This window comes from Chiloscyllium punctatum, chromosome 6, assembly GCF_047496795.1.
Source record: "Chiloscyllium punctatum isolate Juve2018m chromosome 6, sChiPun1.3, whole genome shotgun sequence".
Lineage (NCBI taxonomy): Eukaryota > Metazoa > Chordata > Chondrichthyes > Orectolobiformes > Hemiscylliidae > Chiloscyllium > Chiloscyllium punctatum.
Window position 1 is genome coordinate 31,191,942 of NC_092744.1, and position 23,570 is coordinate 31,215,511.

The window sequence follows — 23,570 nt, forward strand, 5'->3', positions numbered from 1 at the left end:
CCTCATTATTTCATGAACTTCAAGAAGGTCACATTTTAATTTTCTACAACGTACTGGCAAATCTCATCTGAATCCTCTCCAAATGAAAAATAACGTCCCTATAACTGTTTGACCAGAACTGGACACGATACTCCAGAAGACATCTCACCAATGTCCTGTACAACTCAACATGACTTCTAACTTTGGGACTTAAAAGGATTGAGCAATGAAGGCAAGCGTGCTAAACACCTTTTTAACCACCCTGTCTATATGTGACACAAACTTCAAAGAATTATGTACCTAAACTCCTCTGTCCTTCTGTTCTGCAATACTACCCAAGGTCCTACCATTAACTGTGTAAGCCCTATTGTTGTTTGTTGTACCAAAATGCAATACTTCTCATTTAACCAGATTGAACTCCATCTGCCATTCTTTAGCTCATTGACCCAATTGATCAAGATCCCTTTGTAATCTTACAAAACCATCTTCACTGTTAACTATACTACCAATTTTAGTGTCACTTTGAAGTAGAAACTGTTTCTTAACAGTGAGACAGAGGAAACCTCCCCGGCAGAGATAAAGGGCATTGTACTGGACCAGGCTAGCACAGCCACAATCTGCAGTTTTATAAAAAAGGGAGGAAAAACATCTTACTCATTCTCATGACCTGTACTGTCTACTCAACCTGTAGGAGTAGCTATTTGACTACAGTATCCATCGCAGCTGCTGAATTGGACTGGAGAAATAAAAAACTTCAAGCATGCCAGTTTTGAAACAACATTAGAGATTGGTCTCAGTCTCATCTTCACACTTAACTTCTATCCTTATTTACTTAAAATAATTGAAACTGCATTGTAACTAAATAAAAATAGGGTTTTTTTTTTAATTTAAAGTAACTTTAAGCAATAGATGTGTAGTAAATTAACTTTTTAAACCTTGTTTAAAGCTGAGCTGCTTTTTAAAAAAAATCGAAACACTTAATAACTTAAAGGAGGCTACATTTGTGGCTATACAAATTCTTAGTTGATGAATCACTTTGGGGAAACACCAATGAAATGGCCATGCCAATTAGCAAATAGTGAAAAAAAGATGAAGTAGAGAGTCAGAAAGAGACAAGGATATTGGGAGGGGAAGTAAAACTGTTGACAAACAGAACCTCAAGGAATAAATTAACATAACTTAATTGTCATCCCACAAATGTATCCCAGGGGAAATGTCTGCTGAAAAAACATACGTTTTCTTTACCACCTTCAATATTTACTCCTCTGTTCTATTTCATCTATTTTTCTCTCTTCTGGAGCAAGCATCACAATCAACTATCACAGCTGCTTTAGACAAAACAGATGGGCACATCTGCTGATATTTATCCTCCTTTCCTTTGGGAAGGAGCTCAGTTCCTGCTCAGTGCATTCTCCCTGCCAAAGATCAGCATTGCTCAATTTGTAGTATTTTTGTCTCTGAGCCAAAAGGTTACAGGTTAAAGCCCTCATCTGGACTTGAATAAACAAAAAAATGAGGCTGACACTGAAGTGCATTACAGAGGGAATGATGGATACTTGGACAGTGAAGTGTTTTCAGTGACATTCAAAGTCAAGGCTGTCTTGGTCATTGGCTTAAATAAACATTAAAGATCTTATGGCACAACTGGAGACAAAGTAGGAAAAGTTTCCAGCCATCTTCTAGCTTGATATGCTTATATCAAGCAATGCCACAAAAAAGTCAGACTAAACTTCACATTGCTGTTCATAAAATCTTTTCTGTTCTTTGCCTATAACATATTTTGAGAGACATAATAAAATGTGCTATAAACAACCCTCCTTTCTGTGAATGCAAGTGCTCCTCATTGTAAGTTTATCTGCATCCTTGCCTCAAACATCCTATCTTTTGATGCACTAAACCCACGGTGAACTGTCCTTGGAACCCAATCCTATTACGTGTTTTTGTTGGCAGGATACTCCAAGCAATGTAATTTTTCAGCTGCTTCCTACTAACTCTTGCCTGTTCTGCAGCTTTCAAGATTAGCTTACTTACAGTGTGGAAACAGGCCCTTTGGACCAACAAGTCCACACCGACCCGCCGAAGCACACCCACCCAGACCCATTCCCGTACATTTACCCTTGCACCTAACACTACGGGCAATTTAGCATGGTCAATTCACCTCGGACTGTGGGAGGAAACTAGAGCACCCGGAGCGTGCTCCACACAGTCAGTCACCTGAGACAGGAATTGAATCCGGGTCTCTGGCGGTGTGAGGCAGCAGTGCTAACCACTGTGCCACCGTGCCGCCCACCAAGCTGTGGACTGAATGATTTACACTAAGAGGTGTGCATTCTGATGGTGAAGATCATCCTGAAGGACTTGAATAGCACATCTGAAGCTGATCAAAGCCTAAACCAAAGCCAATTCCCACCTCTGCAGTATCTCACATCACCTCAGGTTTACATCACATATATACATGTTGGGTGAATCCAGCAGGTTACCCCCAGACTTGCGACAATTTGGTTCATAAAAATGTTTGTGATATATGGGTTAATGCAGAAATATGTGTTCATTAAGTCAATATTGAAATGACAACACTGGAGTTTGTGTTTAAGCGTACAATATCAGATCTGTATAGCTTCCTCCTGATACTAGACTCAGACACATACTAATGAAGCATTACGAACAAAATGGAATGGTGTCCTTGGGAAAATAAACAGTTATTTTAATGCTTCAGTACATGTTATATTTTATTATTGACTGAATCAAGAGGCTGGTCTCTGTAAGCTCTTTGTGTACCTTTATTTTATAGTTGTGAAATGAAAGACAATGATGAAAGAAATTATACAGCTGCTACCAACTGAATTTTCCAGTTGATTCCCTTCCAGTGCTACACAGTGATGTTTTCAAATAGATTACTTGAAATAAAGTGAATAAAATTATTCTGTCTTGCACTGAGCACAAAGATAATGTGCTATCGATTTTTAAAATATGTATGAAAATCCTTTATCAGTTAATTTATATCCACTGGCATAGAACATTTGATGTTCCTCTTATGATACATTGTTACACAAAACAATGGAATCTTCCCAATTGCAATTTCAAATAATAATTGAAAATAATTATTATTTCACTTCCCTGTTTCAGTTAAAAAGAAACTTGACCACCTCAGTAGCATGGTGCATATGTAAAGTTTCTGTCTGAACTACACAAACTAGGAAAATGCAGGTTCAGTCACAGTCCATGGTTGGTCATATGATTGAGCTGTGAGATGATGGGGACACTTCTGGGTCAACCAAAAAAAACAACTAGATTAAAGTAAAGGCAAGTTGAACTGAGCTTAGCAATTACTTATTGAGAATGCATGTGTTTGGGTGCTAAATGATGACAGGATTGTTCACATTTGGACTTTTTACTATCACTCATGATTACAGCCAAACTAAAAATAAATAAAATGTTCCTCGATCAACCTGGCAGAAAAGTGATGGCCAGTTTCAGAAAAAAACAAAATGGATAAAAATTCAAAAAGTACAAGACAGGCTGCATCACCTCAACACTGATTCCATCCTTATCATTGGCTGTTGCTTCAGGCTGAATTGGACTATGCACAAACTTAATGACATATTTTACCTCTCCACCAATATGATTACCTATCTCTGCCATAATTCATTTACTCCTGAAACACTAATCTATTTTTATGCTACTTCCAGACATGACTATTCTAATGCCTACCTGGGAGTAATGTGCTGAGATTGCCTTGGAAATAATAATTTGAAACGTCAAAGCTGACGGAAGATCATAGTGACAATTTGAGGGAGCTACAGGTATGTAAACAAGTGTTGGAGTTAGAGAGTTCACTGGCAGGTGGATTTATTTGATAGCTCATGTGTCATTTTGTCCCAATTCTCAGGAATTATTTTGACTGCAGCATCTAGCACAGACAGCTGGAAGAGAGAGAAGGATATTGCAAGGAGGAAAAGAAGGGAATACAATTTCAGTCAAATCAAATTCCAAACTCTCTTTGAGGAGACTGAACATATGAGACATGAGCTGTCAGGTCTGCATGGAAGGCAACTTAAATTAAAGGTATTTTATGCTATGTGGAAGAAGGTGACACTAAGTGTTACTGTCTCATTCCCAACTGCAATCCAGTACTTCTTGAGGTTTAAGGCCATGACTGTCAGGAAAGATAATCAACTTTTTAAAAAAAACTTTGTGACCTGGTTGATATACACTATTCAGTTTGTTAAAGGAATGCACAACAAAGGGATCTTACAGACCATTTTACAATTCTATTTTGTTACTCCTTGGCTGTGATGTTAAACTAGAGGAATTTCCAGTTTTTTAAAGATGGTCCAACAGATAATGGGATATTTGCACATAGGGCACCAAAGTTGATCACACACAGAGTCCAGTGCACACGTGAAATGACTGCGCCATAAAGTCAAAGGCAATTATCACCTGCATTGCTATCGGCAGAGCAATTAAGGCAAATAACCATAGCTACAGATTCTCCTTCAATGGAGTTTTCTTACTGGTGATGTGAATGTTTCCATTGTACATCTCTGTGATAGAATTCTTTAAGTTCTCAAGCTGTCTCTATGGCCTTTGGAAGGAGTATCTTCCTAAAATGCCACTTGATACAATTTCCTCTGACTGTAACTGCCTCTCCTTTTCCTTGAAGATGGCATGCTGAAAAAGATACATGCAATATATTTCTTTTTACCCTTTTGTGGGCTGAGACTGCTACCAGCAAGACCAGTATCTGTTACCAGTCCCTAGCTACCAATGAATTAAGTGGCTCGCTAGGGCCATTTCAAAGGGTAGTTAAGAGTGAACCACAGTGAGTCTGGAATCACATGTAAGCCAGACCAGATAAGGATGGCAGTTTCCTTCCCTAAAGAACATCAGTGAGCTAACTGTGTCATGACAATTGAAGATAGTTTCTTAGTTACCATTATATGGTCAACAATTCCCCTTTTTCCTGGGCTGTCAATCTGGTCAACATTTGCACTTAATACTTCTCAACCTTACTTCCATGAATTGGAAGCATAAAAGTCAGGAAATTTAGTAGGAAGGAAAGGGGTAGGGTATGGTAGGAGACAGTGCTTTGAGACAGTATCACTGGCCTTTACTTACATTTATGATTAATTGACTGGGGACACATTGGGTGAATTACAGGCAGATGCAAAACAAAGTTGGAAAATTTGGCACTCATGATTTTGAAAGTTAATGGAAATGTCCTCCAGTCCTATGCTACCCAGGAAACACTTTTGGCCTGATTTTACAATAAGAAAAGACAAAACTTTGTCAGAAAAGATGTTTAAAAACACTGCTGATTCAATCACATTGTCCTGAATGCTGATTGGTTTAGAAATGGTTCTTTTATATTTATATTAAAAAGATAATCCTTGGAGCTGAGACTTTACAATGCCACATCCACGTCAAAAATGTCCAACTTTTTTCTGAAAATTTCTTTATAGTAATGCTTGGAGGGAATTGAATATCAGCCATGAATCATGCTCACAAAAGAGTCTAACACTGTTGGTATTGTTATTTGAACAGAATAACATTTACGATGATTCACCGTACAGCACTTTAATCAATTTTACTGAAGTACATTATACTCTGCGTAACAAACTATCGTGTTAGTCTGAATATGGTATTCAGTGTTGTATATAATAATCATTATTTTTCTAACAATATTGCACAAAGAACCATAACAAATAGGGTACTTTATTGTGGATAAAATGTATTGTCTTGTTCAGGATATATTTCATACATTACCAAATTTAAGTCTTGAAGCTATTAAATTATACAGAATGAAAAGGAAGACAAAAAAAATTGTACCTTCCAATCTGTTCCATCCAATTGACCTTGTGGATAATATAGATTTTTTCCAAGTTAGTTACCATCACCTCCTTTTGTGGTTAGACTAATGTACATTTCCTGAGATAAATTCTTCCCAGCTTACATAACATGAAAAACATTGAAAAAAATCTTCTTCACAATGCAGGATGATTCATCCTATTTAAGAATGTTTAACAAAATTGTAAATCTGTTCAAATGCTGTGAAGAAGTTAGCAAAGGGAATGTGCAAACCTTTGTATACGATCAACCCCAATTTAAGCCTCACTATGATACTTTCGCATGATGTTCATCTTCTCAACATGACTGCAAAGTTTACAACTGAAAGGAATAAACTCTAATAGACTCCTGAGCATTTCAGGAATACTGGAGACCCTAAGTTTCCCCCTGCCAAGTTGTACATTCTAAACATTACCAGTCTTTCAAAATCTTGTCTCTACTTCGAAACAATCAAAGGCAGAAGCATCAATCTGTAACAATGCATCTCAGTGATGTTTATCATGAAGTAACAGCACATGCACTTCTCCAAGAGGAAACTAATTTATACTTATTTGTCAGCAACCACATAAACCATACGAATCACATAACAATGAGTTAAAAAGCACAAATTCCATACTGGAGTTTAGATCATACACATGCATTGCTCAGGCTTTCCTTTCACTGACTGTGATGGCATGTGAAAGTCACATTGGAATTACAGTTCCCCTCTGATGAGTCACTTTGTGTACAATTATTCGATATATCACTCACTGTATGTAGTTTGTGCAGCTGTTAGAATACTGCTTAATTGGACAGTTTGATGACCACAGGAAGAAGTAAAATTAAAACGTGTATCACTGGCATTGTTATTAATGAGGATTCAGGATCTTGCTTAACATGAGTTGATAGCAAAGCATTAATTAACAGTTGTGCATTTAGATTAGATTAACAATTAAAAATAACAAAGCTATTTAAAGCAATCAAGTATTAAATGCTAAAATATTTTTCAAAATACTCCATAAGAAGAAACAGCTACATACCCTAATTCAGAAAGCAAGCTACTGCGATCCATCACTTGCTGAAATACTGAAAATGCACTGATTCCAGCCGTAGTCTCTCACAAGAGAAACAAGCACAGTGCAACATAGGAAAGTCCTTAATGATGATTATACTTCCCACCTCAAATGATTTCAGGATCACACTAGCAAAAAAAAAAATTCCCTCTCTGCAGCTCTAAAGCACAGTAGCTTATATATTTAGCTCTGCACAGCCAGCAGCAGTGACACTCTCTTTAAGCAACAGCAAATAAAATGATTGCATGTGACAGGGCTTGAGCATCCCACACAGAGAACACACTGCACTCAGACATGGGAGTGAAACCCCATAACCTTCCACAGCAGACTGCAGGGCACTGGTGCTCAGCTGACATAGATCTTCTGTCCTTGTATATCTCAAATAGGACATTGCATTCTTTATGCTGAATTCTTCTACTACAAAATAAATTTCACAACTAGATGATGTGAATAAACCAAATAATTTACTTTTATTCTCAAAAATTAAAATGCGAAAGACAATCTCCCCTCTAAATGGAGCCTGCCCTTTAAGTTGCCTTTTGAAGGGACAGCATTACCTTCAAAGCTCTATTACAGGGAACAGAGCAATGCAGCTGCCATGGGAAGCTCAGCAACATAAGCAGTTTGTTCTTGCTCCGTCATATTGTCATGTGGATGACCATATTCCCTTTTTAAATGATATTTTCTCCATATCACACCCTGAAATAAGCAGATACTGAAATCTACTCTAAGCCCTTGCTATTGCCATGAAGCATCAGGAGTCGCTGTGCATGATAGGCTAGGTAGCTGACCAACCACACCATATCTCCACTCTCCTTGTAACCTGCACCTCACCATCTCAGCATTGTTTACACAATAGATATAGCATATGCAAAAATATTTGCATTTTTATGGTGCTTTTCACAAGTTTAGCTTGTTCAGAACCATTTTACAGCCAACTAAATCCTTGCGAAACTAATACCTTTCAGAAATACAGCTACCAATTTGTTCACAGCAAGGTCCAGAACCGCAGTTTAATAATTCTAAAATGGTCCGTATAGGTGCTGATTGAGGGTAAAGTCTTGGCCAAGAAAGTAGAGAGAATATTGTGTTTTGCACTGAGAAAAAAATAACATATCAGCTCAAAGCAGCCTTTATGTAACTACTTTATTTACATAACCCTAAAGGGAAGATAACAAAGGTGGTAATTTAACAAATCCTCAGATCTTGCAATGTTCTACCCTTTTTCCCCATTTAAAACAGCTCATACACTAAAATGCATAAGTGTACATAAGTTATTAGAACATAATATGAGTAAATAAGCCATCAAGAATATTTTAAATCTAACAGATTAGTTTGCATGGTTGCTAATTGTAGAGCAATTTACATGTCTTTCCTTAAAACTGGGTATTTAACAAAAACATAATTTGACAAGTAGTAATGAAAAGAATAATTTATTCTTCCTTCCTTTCAACATAATTTAGATTATGAACATTGAACTTTGACTTTGACTACCAACTTCACTTAATGCTTAGAAGAGTGACATTGAATGAGTAGCCTCAATGAAGAACACTAGGTTGCTTTGGGCGAATTCAATGAGACTAGTAAATTTCAGTTCCCCTATGATTTTCACTGTCTTGTTGACTTTCTCTTTAGCCTGTAAGAGCAATTTTGCAAGAGGTTTATCATGCTCTCACCTTTTCAGATCTCCTCTTTCAAGCAAATAATCTAGATGTTACTAACAGAGACTCTCCCTGATGCTCACTAGATTTGTAAATGCATCTATCTATTTTCAACAACTCTGTACATCTTTTTATCACCTCAGTGGTTTCTCACAATGATTTTCTGACTAGTGCTGAATTCTCTATATTTCATGCCTCATGCATCCTTTACTCATTGCCCACTAGGTCCTGTTTTCTCTTGCTTTACATTAATGTAGAATTAAACAAACTGAACAAAGTCCTAGCAGAGTGATTAACGCTAATTCAAATAAGGCAAGCAACCTTTTGTAGGTTGTGAGGTTATTTATAAGAGAACAGAACACTATTTCATCTATTTTGAACAGAAACATGGAAATTACTGTTCAGCTTGTCACTTAGTACCTCTGAGAAGGGGGAGGGGGGGCACGGTGTGGTGTGAGAGGGTCAGTTAGCTGGGATGGCCAGTTTGTGATGCAGAGTGATGCCAATATTGAGGGGTCTCCTTCTCAACCTGTCTTGAGACATGGTGACCTCTAGTTAAACCACAACCAGTCAAATCTCTCTAATGAGTGACCAGCCAATGGTCTGGTAAGACTATGGCTACTTTACCCTTAATCTAGTTTACATTCTGTGCAAGTCTTTTTGCAGCATCATGCAATACTGAGTGATATGTGACCTTAGAATGCATTTGACTCCGTTCTTTCTCAGAAATATTCAAATGCTTCTGGTGTAAGCTGTGGATCATTATCTGACACCAACACCTCTGGAAAACCCAATAACTGCAAACCAAATTCTCAAAACATCAATAGTGATTCACTATCATTTGAGGTATTGGACATAGACTCAATGGTTATCAATTTACTCAAATTGTTGATCAAAACAACTTGTGAGTGAATCTTTTGTGAATTTGATAAGGTATTTGAAACATATGCTACAGGCTTCTCTGCACCAGATTCCATTACCGTGAGATAATACCATACCTAAACATCTGTGGTGAGGTATCGCATACTGAAACCAATTGTGTCTTGGGATTATAATGCAGCATGCACTTTCTTCACTTCTCTGGAACAATCCGGAAGTAGTAAGCACTGCAAATGGTACAGTATCTCTTTGTATGCATGAATCATAAGCAGTTCATTACTTTTTTCAGTTATTTCTAATTTGACAACTATTTTAGTGAACACTTCTCCACTCACTACTTTTCAAAAATCCCTGGTAGACAGTGAGTACCTGTTTTCTCAATCCTTTATTTACTTTTTGCTTATCATCACCACAAATGCAAACAGAACTACCACAATGTGTATGGTCCATCCACTGCACCCCACCTTCTTAATTGCTGTTATTTCCAGCTTATTCATCTCTTACTGCTTCTAAGTGTTTAAAAGGTACTCACTTGTCCTTGTAAAATGTTATTTTTGCATTGCCCTTTATCTTAACTTTGACCTTCTGATGCCTAATTGTATCACTTTGTCAACCTTGCTCATAAACCAATTTGTGTTTTCTTAACACTTTCTTAATGTAAGGTATATGTTTACTGATCCCTATTGTAAGTAGCTCAGCCCAGATTAACACTATCATTACAGGTATTTCCTTCCCATCAGGGTGACTTTGTTGTCTTCTACAATGACTAATCATAAGTAATAAGTTATATCATTTTATGCCAAACTCTAACTTGACCTAATAGTGGAATATGGAAATCAGAATGGGTGGTCAATTTCATACCAGTTGTGTGCAAGGCAGTGTGACTGAGAGACTTTCTGTGTGCTTCTGAGAAAATAGACACTTGCAGCTATATCAATGATGAAAGTAAGTTGTGAGTCTCTGATTTTCACTTGTTCAGGTGGAATATGAATGATACCTTCAGCCTTATAACTTCCATCTTCCATATGCTGTTCCTCTTGCTCTCTGACTGAGTAGAACTGTTGATCTTCCTACTTGATAACATCAATTTCTCTTTTTATATTATATGTGCATTCAAAAATTTCAGACTCTGAACTAATTTAAGATTTTACCATGACCTTGACCCAGTGAACACCTATAACCTGGACATATACTATGTCTTGGAACAGCACTGCTTCCTTGACTCCTGCGTGCTATTGGAATATGATCAACAATCTCCCAGAATTAGCATTTTGACTGCAAATGAAGGCATTTTAAATTTGTTGGCTACCACAGCAATATTAACATCTAAATTTACGACTGCGATTCTGAATTTGATTGTCAGTGGATCTCTCCAACCAATTCAGAAGAAGAATTTCCTTGTAATTTGCAACTTTCTCTTCCTGCCATTTCCAAGGCTGTTACCTCATCAGAGGACTCTTTCACATTGTTTGTGGCCTCTGCTCAAAGGCTTTGTCTGGTTTTACTGATCTTTAAACCTTATACAAATGCATTTTGAATGTTGCATGAGGACAGAGCGCAGTAAGGTAAAGACTAACACCCTTACATCATCAGATTGCATGCCATGATATGATGATGATGTCATGAGCATGTCCCTTAAAGGTATATCATAAATTTGCTGCAAGGCAATATAACATGCCCCTTTTCCCAAAAAGAAATCCCAAACAAGAATACACCTTTCTACATGTTCATTCTGATGCAACCGAAACTCTTCTCTGGTCTCCCTCTCCACTCACACATTTTTTCTTGTTTGAAGTGTACCTTTGCAGAACATCTATGTCAGAACTACTAACGTCCGGTGTAGCCACTGCCCAGTTGGCCTTTGTCGGGTGGGATGGACTATTGTCTGTGGAACACCAGACCTTCCGCAGTCACTCAGTGGCCTGGAAGACATTCAGTTAGTGAAGCATCCCTGAACCCTGAGGACACTCACTGTCTGCTCTGAGGCCTGGCTGTGATGAAAAAGAGTGTCATTTCCTTCAGAAGGCAGGTAGACTGCTGCTCCTGTCTACTGGAAATGAAAGCCTCTTTGGGTGCTTTTTAAACATTGCATCCAGATCTTTGTCACTGTGAGGTAATGGTAGGGCATACATTTCCTTCCTGTCCTGAACACAAAGTTCACCAGGCTTCTCACTAATGAATCATTAATTAGTCAGCTATGGCAGGTTCCAGTGTAGCCAGCCACACTGCCTGAGAGCAGGAAGTGTTGTGGACTTACAGTCCCACAGACACACCTACATTACCAACAGGAGATGCTGCTCATGGGCTCACAGTTTGTGGCTATTCTTCAAATAATTTTATTCACTCCTTTCCAACAGAGAGGGCAACGTAATAAAATGCTCAGATCTTGCAATATACAGACATTACATATATTGTTCTTTAAAGCAGTACCATCTACCTCCTTGAGTTGCCAACACATTGTTCAAATGGCTTATCTGAGGGTCAGTACTTCTGACATTGCAGTCCTCCTTCAGCAGTACACTAGAACATCAGCTTAAATCATGTGCTCAAAATCAGAAGTGAGATTTGTCTCCAAAACATTACGGTTAAAAAGCTCATTGCTCAGTCCTTTGAGTTTGAGACGTTATATTGAGGTTGCTCAGGACAATGGTGAGACCTCTTCCGGAATACTGTGTTCAGTTCTGGTCGCCCAGCTAAAGGAAGGATATTATCAAGCTGGAGAGGGTTCAGGAGAGATTTACCAGGATGTTGCTGGGTATGGAAGGTTTGAATTATTAAGAAAGGCTGAGACTTTTTTCACTGGTGTGTAGAAGGTTGAGAGGTGACCTGATAGAAGTTTATCTAATAATGAGAGGTGTGGATAGAGTTGATGGCAGTTGTCTTTTCCCTAAGATGGGGAATTTCAAGACTAGGGGCACATTTTTAAGGTGAGAAGAGAGAGATTTAAAGAAGACATGAGGGGTAAATCTTATACAAAGAAGGTGGTTTGTGTGCAGAATGAATGTCCTGAGGAAGTGGTGGATGTGGCGATAATTACAATATTTAAAAGACATTTGGATGGTTACATGAATATGAATGGTTTGGAGGGATATGGGCCAGGAGCAGGCAGGTGGATTATATTTGGCATGAATTGGTTGGACTGAAGAGTCTGTTTCCCTGCTGTATGACTCTATGATTCTATGACTCTAAATCTGTGACCATGAACTGAACATTTCTGTAGGCCATGGAATACACGTTGATTTCCTATGGCACAATATTACAGTGGGCTCTGCATTGTTCAATGGTCATGGTAGAGGTATTCCTTAAAGAGAGAGATATTCACCATCAAAGAATCTAATGTGAGAAAGTGAGTGAACTTACACAGGAGTTCTCCCAATTGTCTTTTGTAACCCCAACAGAAGACCTGCAAATGCCATTGAGAAATAGTCTACATGTTGTCAATGCCAGTTTTCCAGGATTTTCCCAATTCCCCCATCAAGATTGCATCAGATGAATGGGAAATTTCCTCTGTCAAATATCACAAATGACTAGAATTGAATTCAAAATGCTCCTTCTATGTGTTTGCAATTTATGTTTCAAACAGTTAATGCTGATTAGCAAAATAGGTCTTGAGCTGTTATTGAACCTGACAATGTGAGTAAAACTAATTATCAACCACTTTAACTGAAATTATTGCAATATATTTATATAATTGCAGCACATTACTGAATCATGCAATTGATATGGTCACTGCTGCATTTTGATTTAGGTTAATTCATATTTCATCCACCAATTGAAACATTAGCTACAAAAATCAGAAGAATGAATTCACTCCAGAAACACTATATAATTTATATATTAGCACAAGGACACGGGATAATTATTGATAATGGGATTTTTAAATTGCTTCATTTGCATTCTGACATTGCATGAAGTTTCTGAGATGCTGGGTTTGCTAGAAAATATAAAATAATTTTGATGAGTGTTTGAATTCCATTGTTGTTAATGTTTGATGTCCTAGGTCACTGCTTTGCAATGTACTAAGAGAAATCTTGGAGAGTACTTGCTATGTAATGGGAGAAAAGGTCAAAAGAATTGGCTCTCTCTTCTCGATGTTAGGTCCAGTGATGAGACGCGGAGTGCCTACTTCAGCAAACCCCACCACCACCTTCCCAGAACCAACTCCATTGAGTTTGCTTTTTGGATTTGTACATGTTGATCCCCCTGCCAGCTACTAGACAAAGGATGGTGGTGATGAAGCCCTCAACTGGCCATTAACAACACACTTAAGGTTTCGATAAGCATCTGACTGGAAGCCTCCTTGCCCCAGATGGAGGTGGAAAGGCAATGTTGGCCAGACTCTGCACTCACACATCCCTGACCTCCAAACATACAGCCCTGAGTGGCATTCAATTCCAGTGACACAGTGAGCTTCAGGCACCTATCTGAGTCTTACTGGTAGGATTCAAAATCCTGCCCAAAGAACCACTCTATTTCTGAGAAAGAACATATTTTAAATTTGAATTTTACATTTAAGGCCTGTTGCTCTGATTGTTCTTGCATTTCAATGAGCTATACAGCCTACAGTGACAGTACAATAATCCATAATCTGTTTATGTGGCATAACTTGCTGTGCCTGGCTAAACACTTTGTGCCTGTCCCTTCAGGGATAGCAGTTCCTTCTGTTTGCTATTGCAGAACATCAAGTGCAAAACCTGTCAACCATAATCAGCCTGTGTGCTCCAACAGAATGTCTGTGCAACCTCAGGTAAAACCTTTCCTAGCAGCTTTGCAGTATGCAGGAATTTTGAAATTTATATCTGTGCTTGATATTCAATCTCAGATGAGTATCTTGTTCAAATAGCAAACATACAATTGCAGTTCGCAAACTTGCTTTTGACCATCCACGAAATATCCTCTGCATTTTATCACATCTTAGAGTGTGGTAAATGACTCCAAATCGAGAAGATGATTTCTTTTAGACAAAAGGAAAAGTCTTTGGTCATATTTTGGATTCTTGCAGAATAAGAAATCTCTACTTGCATTTCTGACCATATCCCTTCCAACAGGATGACACTAAAAATTTCATCAGCAAAGAATTAACAAATGCACTCAGCAGTTACTTTGATGTATTCTGATTTAGCTTCCTAACTGCCAAGTATAAATGTGTTGGCATATGTAAACTGTGAGTTAGAATGCAGGAGACAACTGGAGGTTAGAGGCAGGTCAGGTGGGTCAACAGACAGAGTACAAACAAGATTCAATCTGGATAAATATGAGATACTAAACTTAGGATAGTGTATAAAGAATGGAAATAATGTGTGACGTTCTCCACAGAACGTAGGGTAAAGGAGATTACACAAATGTTTTGAAAATGGTATGGCAGGTGGATAGAAATAGATGAAAGGTTTCAGTAAGTCCTATTTCACATTTGCACTTTAGGGAATTAAGTGACAGATAATTTTGAAAATTCTGAAAGTTTAGCTTTTATCCAAGTCACCAAAATTGAGTTCATCTTGTACTAGCCTGTCAATTTGGTATGCAAAAACAGATTCCAAAGAACACAGACAGTCCAGGATACGAAAACGATCTTGATTTTTGGCATAAAATACTTTACATTTTTCATAAATAATCAATAGGTAGTTGCAGATGTGCCAAAGAAAAGTGTCAGAAAAACAAATGAAAAACAAAGAACTGTGGATGTTGGAAATCCGAAGCAAAAGAAGCAATTGCTGGAGAAACTCAGCAAGTCTGGCAGCATTTGTAGAGAGAAAGCAGAGTTAAAACCTTTAAGATTTGGGTCACTGAACCCAAAGCATTGACCCTGCTTTCTCTCCATAGATGCTGCCCTATCTGCTGAGTTTCTCCAGCAATTTCTGGTTTCATGTTGGAAAAACAGACCATTAAAATAGGCAGAAGGCCAGGAGATGAAGGTGTTCCAGTCTATATACATGGATAAAGCCCCTCCTCCTAGTTCACAGAGCTGGTGACTATCATTTTGATCAAGTCTTTCTTTTTGAAAGATTTGGAAAGAAGCTGGCAATGTGGCCCAATTAGTTTGCAAACAGTTAAGAACATGAGAGGCAGTGAGAAGGCAAGGGACCTAGCAAATTGTTAAAGAGACTGAAAGGGGAGTGAACCCATGTGTAGGTAAGAATGGTGAGAGAGGAATGATCCTGCCAGTAGTTAAGGAGAGCAGGAAGGGATTAACCCCACAAGTAGTTAAGGTGAGTAAGAGAAGAGTGACCTGGTGAATAGGTAAAGAGGGTGTGGCCTGGTGGTTGGTTAAGGAACGTGAGGAGGGAGTGACCTGGTGATTAGTTAAGGAGAGTGAGAAGGGAGTGACCTGGTAATTAGTTAAGGAAAGAGAGGAGGAAATGACCTGGTGATTAGTTAAGGAAGGAGTGACCTTGTGAGCAGTTAAGCAGACCGAGGGGGAGTGACCCAGTGAATAGTTAAAGAGGATGGGAAAAAAAGAATGCAATTTCATTGCTTGTTTTTTTCATAGATTACAAACTAGTAGAGCAGTGAATTTTCAAGGAACTTAGAGAGAGGTTTGAAAATGGTGGAGGAGTTAGAATGGGGGTCTTTAATTATCTGAATATAGACTGAGAATGAGATAGTAGTGGTGTAAAGGACAGAGATTGGTCAGACTTCCCAGGGAGTATTCAGGTGTACTTTCCCTGTGCAATGAGAAAAGAAACACTGGTAGACCTGGTTCTTGGGAATGAGTTGGGCCAAATAGATCCTGTATTATTAGGAGAGTATCTTGCAAATTGTTACCCTTGTATCATAATGTTACAGGTAGCCATGGAAAAGGATACTGGACAATCCAGGACAACATGAATTGAACGGAACCCCTTCCTGTTGATGAATTCCACAGCTTTCTTATATGCGTGTCACGCATGTACAGTCAATGGCACCCTGCACTTGGGAGAACGTCAGCTATGTTTTCATATCCTACAACCCAGGCTGCAGGCCTGACCTTCTCAGGGGGAAACTAAATGAATTGCTGTGATCTTGCCCAAATGGCAGCAGTCGCTGTTCTGATCATGTGTGGATTCATGACTGAGCGATCCCACATTGGTCACCCATCAGTCCCTGGAAGCAGCAGTCACATAGCAATGACCTTCACAGCCAGAGGAGAGAATGGCCTCCCATTCCTGAAGGCCTCAGGCTCCATTCCAGCATCCAGCAGAGTGCCCCAGGACATCTTGATCCTGAAATAACACTGGGCATTGTACATGCCCAGGAAATTGCCTCAGGGCTGAAAAATTCTCAGCTTCCTGTCAATTCCACGCATCATGAGGGGTTCTGAGACTGCAGCTTCTCCCTGAGCTGGGAGCTCCTTGTTATTTGTGGGAATCTGCTGCTGCTCCTGGCCTTACCAATATTCCTGTTCCTCCTGTATCTGTCTTTGCCTCCTTAGCTACACAGCCAAAGCAACCAACATGCCACCAGCAGAAGGGCCCAGCACATTTGATGAAAATGGTCCAAGATGGAACAGAAGGAGCAAAAGACATTTTTTTAAAATTTCTGAGTAGCCCTACCTTGCATGAGGGCTGAGCACACTTCTCCACACGATGAGACATACTGCATTCTGATAATGGGAGATGTGTTTCTATCCATGTTCAGGCTCAGTATGTGCAGCGTCTTGGAGAACGAGCCACACTGACTGAGCAACCAGCCAATGTAATCAAAGAGGGAGAGCCTACAGTGCTCCAATACCCATCCTATCCCAGACCCATATCAACCTCTCACTGCATTCAATACAGACTATCATTATGCTCAATGACAGATGATGAAGCGATATTATGTGCTCACATGGGTTCCTTGGAGGTTGCACAAATAATGGTTTCCCTTCATCCAGTATTGGCCTTTTATAACATCATTACTACTCACTTCAGCATCATTGAGTTACATTAACAAGCACCAAAAACATGTTGCAACATCACCTTTGACCAGCATCTGACCCCAAATACCTTCCATCTAAGTGCATAGCAAATGGGCAATGAAATGGATGCAAATTAAAAGTAGCTGGGATTTGCAAATTACTGTATTTGTTGCTACAAAATCCCTACATCAAGCAAGCGGGGATCCTACACTTTCACCCATCAAATTGACTTATTCTGCCCACCCTGGGCATTGTCCCAGCTGTTTTCTAGTAGCACTTTTTACCTAGAATACTGAAAATTATTGCAGTTTGTGATGTAAACCATCAGTAGTGAGCCTCCAAAGCCTTCATGTCCCCTCTTTCCTTGCATGACTTCGACAATCCATTTACATTCATCCTTCCCATGTGGAGACCCAGCAGACTGGACATTGCCTACATTGACCCCCTGACCCCTGAACCCTGGCATTTGATCTTGGTAATGTCCATCATGTTCCTTTACACTCCCCTGTGGAACCACTGTGGTGGTCACTGCCATTAATTCCAATCCTCAAATGCCATCTGACACTCTTCCGCACAGCCCCCATTCACTTTGAGTTTCCCCTCCTCATTACTGTCCTTATCCCCACCTTTACAAATATCTTTAACAACACAAAAAACTGTAAGAACCGCAGATGCAGGAAATTAGAAACAAAAACAGAAATTGCTGAAATATCTCAGCAGCATTTGTGGAAAAATATCAGAGTTAACATTTCAGGTCCAGTGACTTTTCTTCAGAAGGTTTTTTTTACAAATATCTTTGTTGTCCTGCTTCCTCAAACTTTGACTCCCCAATCTTTTCAGCAGTGGTTCCTCTCTACTCCTTCAGACCCTCCTCGAGCCCTCCTGAACAACTCCCAGGACTGTCTTCAGCCCAGGCTCCTGACCACTGTCTTTGCTGTGCTCTGTCTGATGGTACACAATTCCCCTGACTGCTGTTGCTGGCCCAACACGACTGACTGCTGAACACACTCCAAACTGCACTGTGACAGTTCCCTGCCTGTGAGCTGACCTGGTGGAAAACTGACCATTGTCTAGCCCCAGCACTGAGTGCTGACTGTGCCTGTGACAGATGGTATTAGAACCCCTTTAGTGACATCTGCACTGCTAAAAATAAACACAGGAATTGTTCCCACTCAGTTTCTGACACGGTCATTTGGTTGCAAAGACACGTTACGTGTTTGATGCGCAGGCAGCTGGCACATGCTGTAGGTGTTAGATTGATGTCTCAGTGCGTCTTACAGCAAAACGTCCCTGCGCCCCTCTCCCCCCCCCCGCCCCCCCCCCCCCCCCCCCCACCCACTGCCCCAGGCAAATTCTTACTGACCAGCAGCAGTGTCTGTGTGTCAGCCCAAAGGAGCACATCATTACGTTAGTAATGGTAACCTTTGGCTCTGTCTGAAGTGCCTGTGTGCTAACAAGCATGGCACATCATGGTAAGGCATGATGCTGCAAATTTGCTGGTAGGTGCAAAGTGAGCAAGTACTAAGAGGAGCAAATGTGCAGCCATGAGATACAGTCTGGTCCAGTCTGTGAACAGGGTATCTGTCACATGTACAGGGTGTCCCTGCTGCAGCCATTCATTGCCAGTCACCAATACACATGACAATGCAAGTCTGTGCTTCGTGAGCAGCCTGCAAGTGGATTGAAGAGGTGACATCATGATCAGGACTGCAGACGCTGCTGCCAACATCCGTGGACCAGAAGCACATGTGACTGGCAAGTGCAGATTGTGCCTTGAGATGTTGTTTGTTTGTAGGGAACCTGGAGTGCCTTCTCAACACTATCAATACAAAATATTTTGTAACAGACAATTAAGGTATTGCCCACAATTGTGTCTGAGTCCTTTAGTCTCCCATTTGCACATCATAAAAATGTCATTGAGACTTAACACAGAAACCACCGACTTAACTGCTGGAAAATCAGCCAAGGTTGGTGTGAATAGCATGGTCTTCTCAATTCTAACTGTGACATTTTAGTGGATAGCTTTGTTGTGAATTAGTCCCAAAAGGTCCAAGAGACTAATAGTAGTAAATAGTTCTATTAAAATTACGTCAGAATTGAATGTTTTGTAGTTTAATTTATAGTCCTGATTAAATACCAGCAGAAGGCTTGCAGCACTTTTTCAGTAAATTAAAGAATTCTGAAATGTACTAACTGAAGTGCGGTAGGATGTAAGATTGATGGTGATAGAAATTGTGCAGTATACACAAGCTTTCAAGATATGATTGAGGGCTGTGTGTGGTATTGTCATTGGTTTTCTTGAGTTTTCTTCATGGACTGGATTATATGCTCCCCATTGGTAGTTAGACATACAGAGATTCCAGCAGACTAGGGCCCACCACCATTTTATCAGCTGTGAGGGTGCCACCAGTGGGACAATTAAATTGGAATCAGTTAATGTGTAGTCCATGCCCAATGAATATCACTGGCAGGATTTAAAGGGGCAGGAGAGGCCCATGTAGATCAGAATGTGCTGTAGTAGTCCAGGGATTTTCCTCTATAATACCCAACTCTCCTCAACCCTCAAACAGTTACCAAGCTCCTGTGCAGCTTGCTTTTTCTAGCCATTACCAGCTGTGGTCATCATTCCTGGTTTCACTGCCAGTACTGGAAATACAGTCTCTTATGGGGTTGCAGATCTTTGAAAGGAAATGTCCTGACCTGGAGAGGCATAAATTCTCTCCAGGCTATCAAGAACCATTGATTGTTAAATAGCACCATGGCAGCTATTCATCCCCTTGTTGGGCTCCCCACTCCTGCATCTTAGCTGGGCCCATGACCTCTTGTAAAACCCTGGCCCATATTTCAGAATTTATTTCTGTCTCACAGTGTTGACGTTTCCCTCTATATACTGGCGTCCTAGAAAATATTTATTCCTAAATTAACATCACTAAAAATCAAACATGCTGCAATTATCTAACATCAGGGCTTGGTCTGTGCAAGATAGCTCCTATGTTTCTTGAATTATAACATGAGAAATATTTAATTAGCTGTGTAGCATTTTAACACATCCTGAGATTGTGAATGGTTTGGAGATAGTTTTTGTGTTGGTAATGTCACTGGAGTAGAAATCCAGAAGGTCAGGCCATTGCTTTGATGGTAGCAGTTCAGACAAAATTCTTGATTCTAATTCTGGAATGGCATCAATCATGGCAACCAGGAATCTACCATCAATTCCACTAGTGGTTCACCAATGCCATTTAGGGAAGGGAATCTGTTGTCTTTACTTGGTTTGACCTACATGTGACTCCAGGCTGACAGCAATGTAGTTGACTCTTAAAGCTCTGGAACTACCCGGGCAAGGCACTCAGTTCAAAGGTAATTAGGGATGGGGAACAAGTGTCAAAGATGCTTGCATCCTGTGAAAGAATACTAATGTAAATGCTGGATATACTCAGCAGGACTTTGAGCATCGGTGGGGAGAGAAACAGGGTTGACATTTCAGGTCATTGATGTTTCAACAGAATGTGAAGTCAATCTGCTCATCAAGTTCGAATGAAAAGTCGTTAACCGGACAAATTAACTGTTGCCCTTTCCACAAGATGCTCCAAGACCTGCTGAACATTTCCAGCAATTCCTTCTTTGATTTCAAGTACTTAGCATTCACAGTATTTTGCTTTTGCAAAGGAATTTAACAGTTTTCTCATTGCCAGCAACCATCACTTCAATTAATTTGTCTAAAGGGCAAAGTTTCAAAATGAATGCTTTCTATCTTTTACTTCTCTCTTGTGATCTTTTAAATATCAGTCTTATTCGAGAATGCTCATTTTATTCCCATTTGTCATTGCAGTCTTTTTGTTTGTTGCTTTTACTAAGTGGGAAGTGTTGTGTAGTGTGACAGAGCTAGGCAAGGCCAGAGGGTAGAACTTGAGGCCTAGTCTTCAGCAAAAACCAACCCAGGGCCTGGAGTGCAGTTTTGGGCAGTGATAGGAAGGGGTGAAAACAAGACATAAGGCACTTATGACTGAACTATAATTGGCACCTCCCTAACCTGCAATCTTCTTCCTGACCTCTCCGCCACCACCCCCACTCCAGCCTATCACCCTCACCTTAACCTCCTTCCACCTATCACATTTCCAACACCCCTCCCCCAAGTCCCTCCACCCTACCTTTTATCTTAGCCTGCTTGGCACACTCTCCTCATTCCTGAAGAAGGGCTCATGCCCAAAATTTTGATTCTCCTGCTCCTTGGATGCTGCCTGACCTGCTGCGCTTTTCCAGCAACATATTTTCAGCTATAATTTGATCAGTATGTTATTTCTCCCATCAAACTGCCATTAGGGTCGCTGTATGTGGTAGTGGCCTTCACTATTACTTTTGCTGTTATATCTCTTGTCAGCTGATGCCATTTCTTCCTTTCCCAATTCCAAATTGTTTCAATTCCAACACCTTACTTTCATCCAGTCCTGGAGTCAACCCAATAATTTCACATTTGCACCATACATTCTGATTTGTGGTCAAAAGTAAAGTACATGACATTATAGAGGGTTATGGAAACAGAAGAAAATCTAGCCAAGGTATGGTGGTCTCCTTAACTACTCATTCACATTCTACTGTTAAAGATTACATTGAGTTGCTTCTAACTCCCCAGTCAGTCATCACATCTGAACATATATCAACTTTTTGGGGGGTAAAGCGTGGAGACCTGTTCAAATTAGGTCTCTCAAAGAGAAATTATTGTCATAAATTGTTAATTATTTGTATTAAATTCCATGTATTTTTGCCTCCAGTGGATTCCTTGTGTTTTTTTTTCAATAATTTCCTTTCACTCAGTTATTGCTGCTATTTAAAGAATATCAAAGTATTAAGTCTGGAAATTCCTTCAGGAATTTCTATAATTCTATGCATTTCTATGTTATGGTTTAGAAAAGCAAGTGAAGGTTTAGGGTTGGGCACAAAAGTCACATCAATAAGTGTCAGAGTGCAACGTATGAAGATCCTTTCACACACATCTATCAGATCTGTTTGACATAGATTAAAAGTTTATTCCTGGGGGATTCTATCTGAAGAGAAAAATGGATTGCAACTGCCCTTAATTCTTGGTAAAATCAAATAATTTCATCAGTACCATTTAAAATAAAAGGTCTGAATTATTACGAAGTCAGATTTAATTCCACTTGGCAATAATAGAAACGGGATTTACCACAACGTAGGAAATGCTGGATATACTCAGCAGGGCTTTGAGCATCAGTGGGGAGAGAAACAGAGTTGACATTTCAGGTCATTGACCTTTCAACAGAATGTGAAGTCAATCTGCTCATCAAGTTCTGATGAAAAGTCATTAACCGGATAAATTAACTGTTGCCCTCTCCACAAGATGCTCCAAGACCTGCTGAACATTTCCAGCAATTCCTTCTTCGATTTCAAGTATTTAGCATCCACAGTTTTTTGCTTTTGCAAAGGAATTTAACAATTTTCTCATTGCCAGCACCCATCGCTTCAATTAATTTGTCTAAAGGGCAAGTTTCAAAATGAATGCTTTCTATCTACAGAGAAAGAGACATCGCTTACTGCAGAGTCATTGCTAGCTGCCATCTGTCACCTGAAACTGATGATGCAATACCTGCTGCTGGTTTCATTTGTATGGAGATTTGTGGAAATTAACAATGATCGTCTTTATCTTTCACAGAGTTGGGAATGTACACTTACACACAAAATAAATTGTTTCAAAGGGGAAGAAAATGTATGGGGATTAAGAAAGACTTCAGCAGCAGCACAAAACTAGTAACAGCAAATTGACAGCCTGTTTTACACTACACTGACTTTCTTCTTCATTCATTAATAAAGGATCAGGCAGGGTGTAAGAGGCACTGTCAAATGCCTATGTCCAGCTTGTCACTTGCTTAGTGTTAGAAGCATGAATGGCATGTACAAGCATGGTACCCTGCAGCCAGAACACAAACTAGGCAAAGATTAAACTTCCTTTACACTGAATCAGTATTCCATTTTCCTTGTTGTTGCTCAGTGTCAATTCCATTCTTGAAACCTGCCGTGATCTGAAAAATATGCTGTCCTCAGTTTACTAATTTAATGATAAATAAAACCAAAACAACCTTATATGCTCCATACTTATACTTTTTCCACTCTCTTAATTAGTTAAAGAAGAGACCATCCTAATAGTGAATTTAGAGGGTCTAGTGATGGAATGGTAGTGCCCTTATCTCTTAAACAGAAGGCCCAGCTTGAAGTTCCACCTAACCCAAAAGTGTACCATAACACATCTGATCAGGTTGGTTGAAA

The 23,570-nt window shown here is 39.6% G+C and overlaps 1 protein-coding gene across 5 annotated transcripts in view; it reads right to left on the minus strand.

Moving 5' to 3' along the window:
* Positions 1-23,570, minus strand: part of sphkap (SPHK1 interactor, AKAP domain containing) — a 401,207-nt gene that overhangs the window by 117,485 nt on the left and 260,152 nt on the right. The window contains exon 1 of one of the 5 annotated variants that reach the window (XM_072572287.1): positions 6,846-7,078. The exons of 3 other annotated variants lie outside the window; for them this stretch is intronic. In XM_072572287.1, the coding sequence (XP_072428388.1) occupies positions 6,846-6,877 (32 nt within the window). In that variant the 5' untranslated portion in view covers positions 6,878-7,078. Of the gene's footprint in view, positions 1-6,845; positions 7,079-23,570 lie in introns of those variants that run through there. One more of the 5 variants, XM_072572288.1, reaches the window with a different exon arrangement.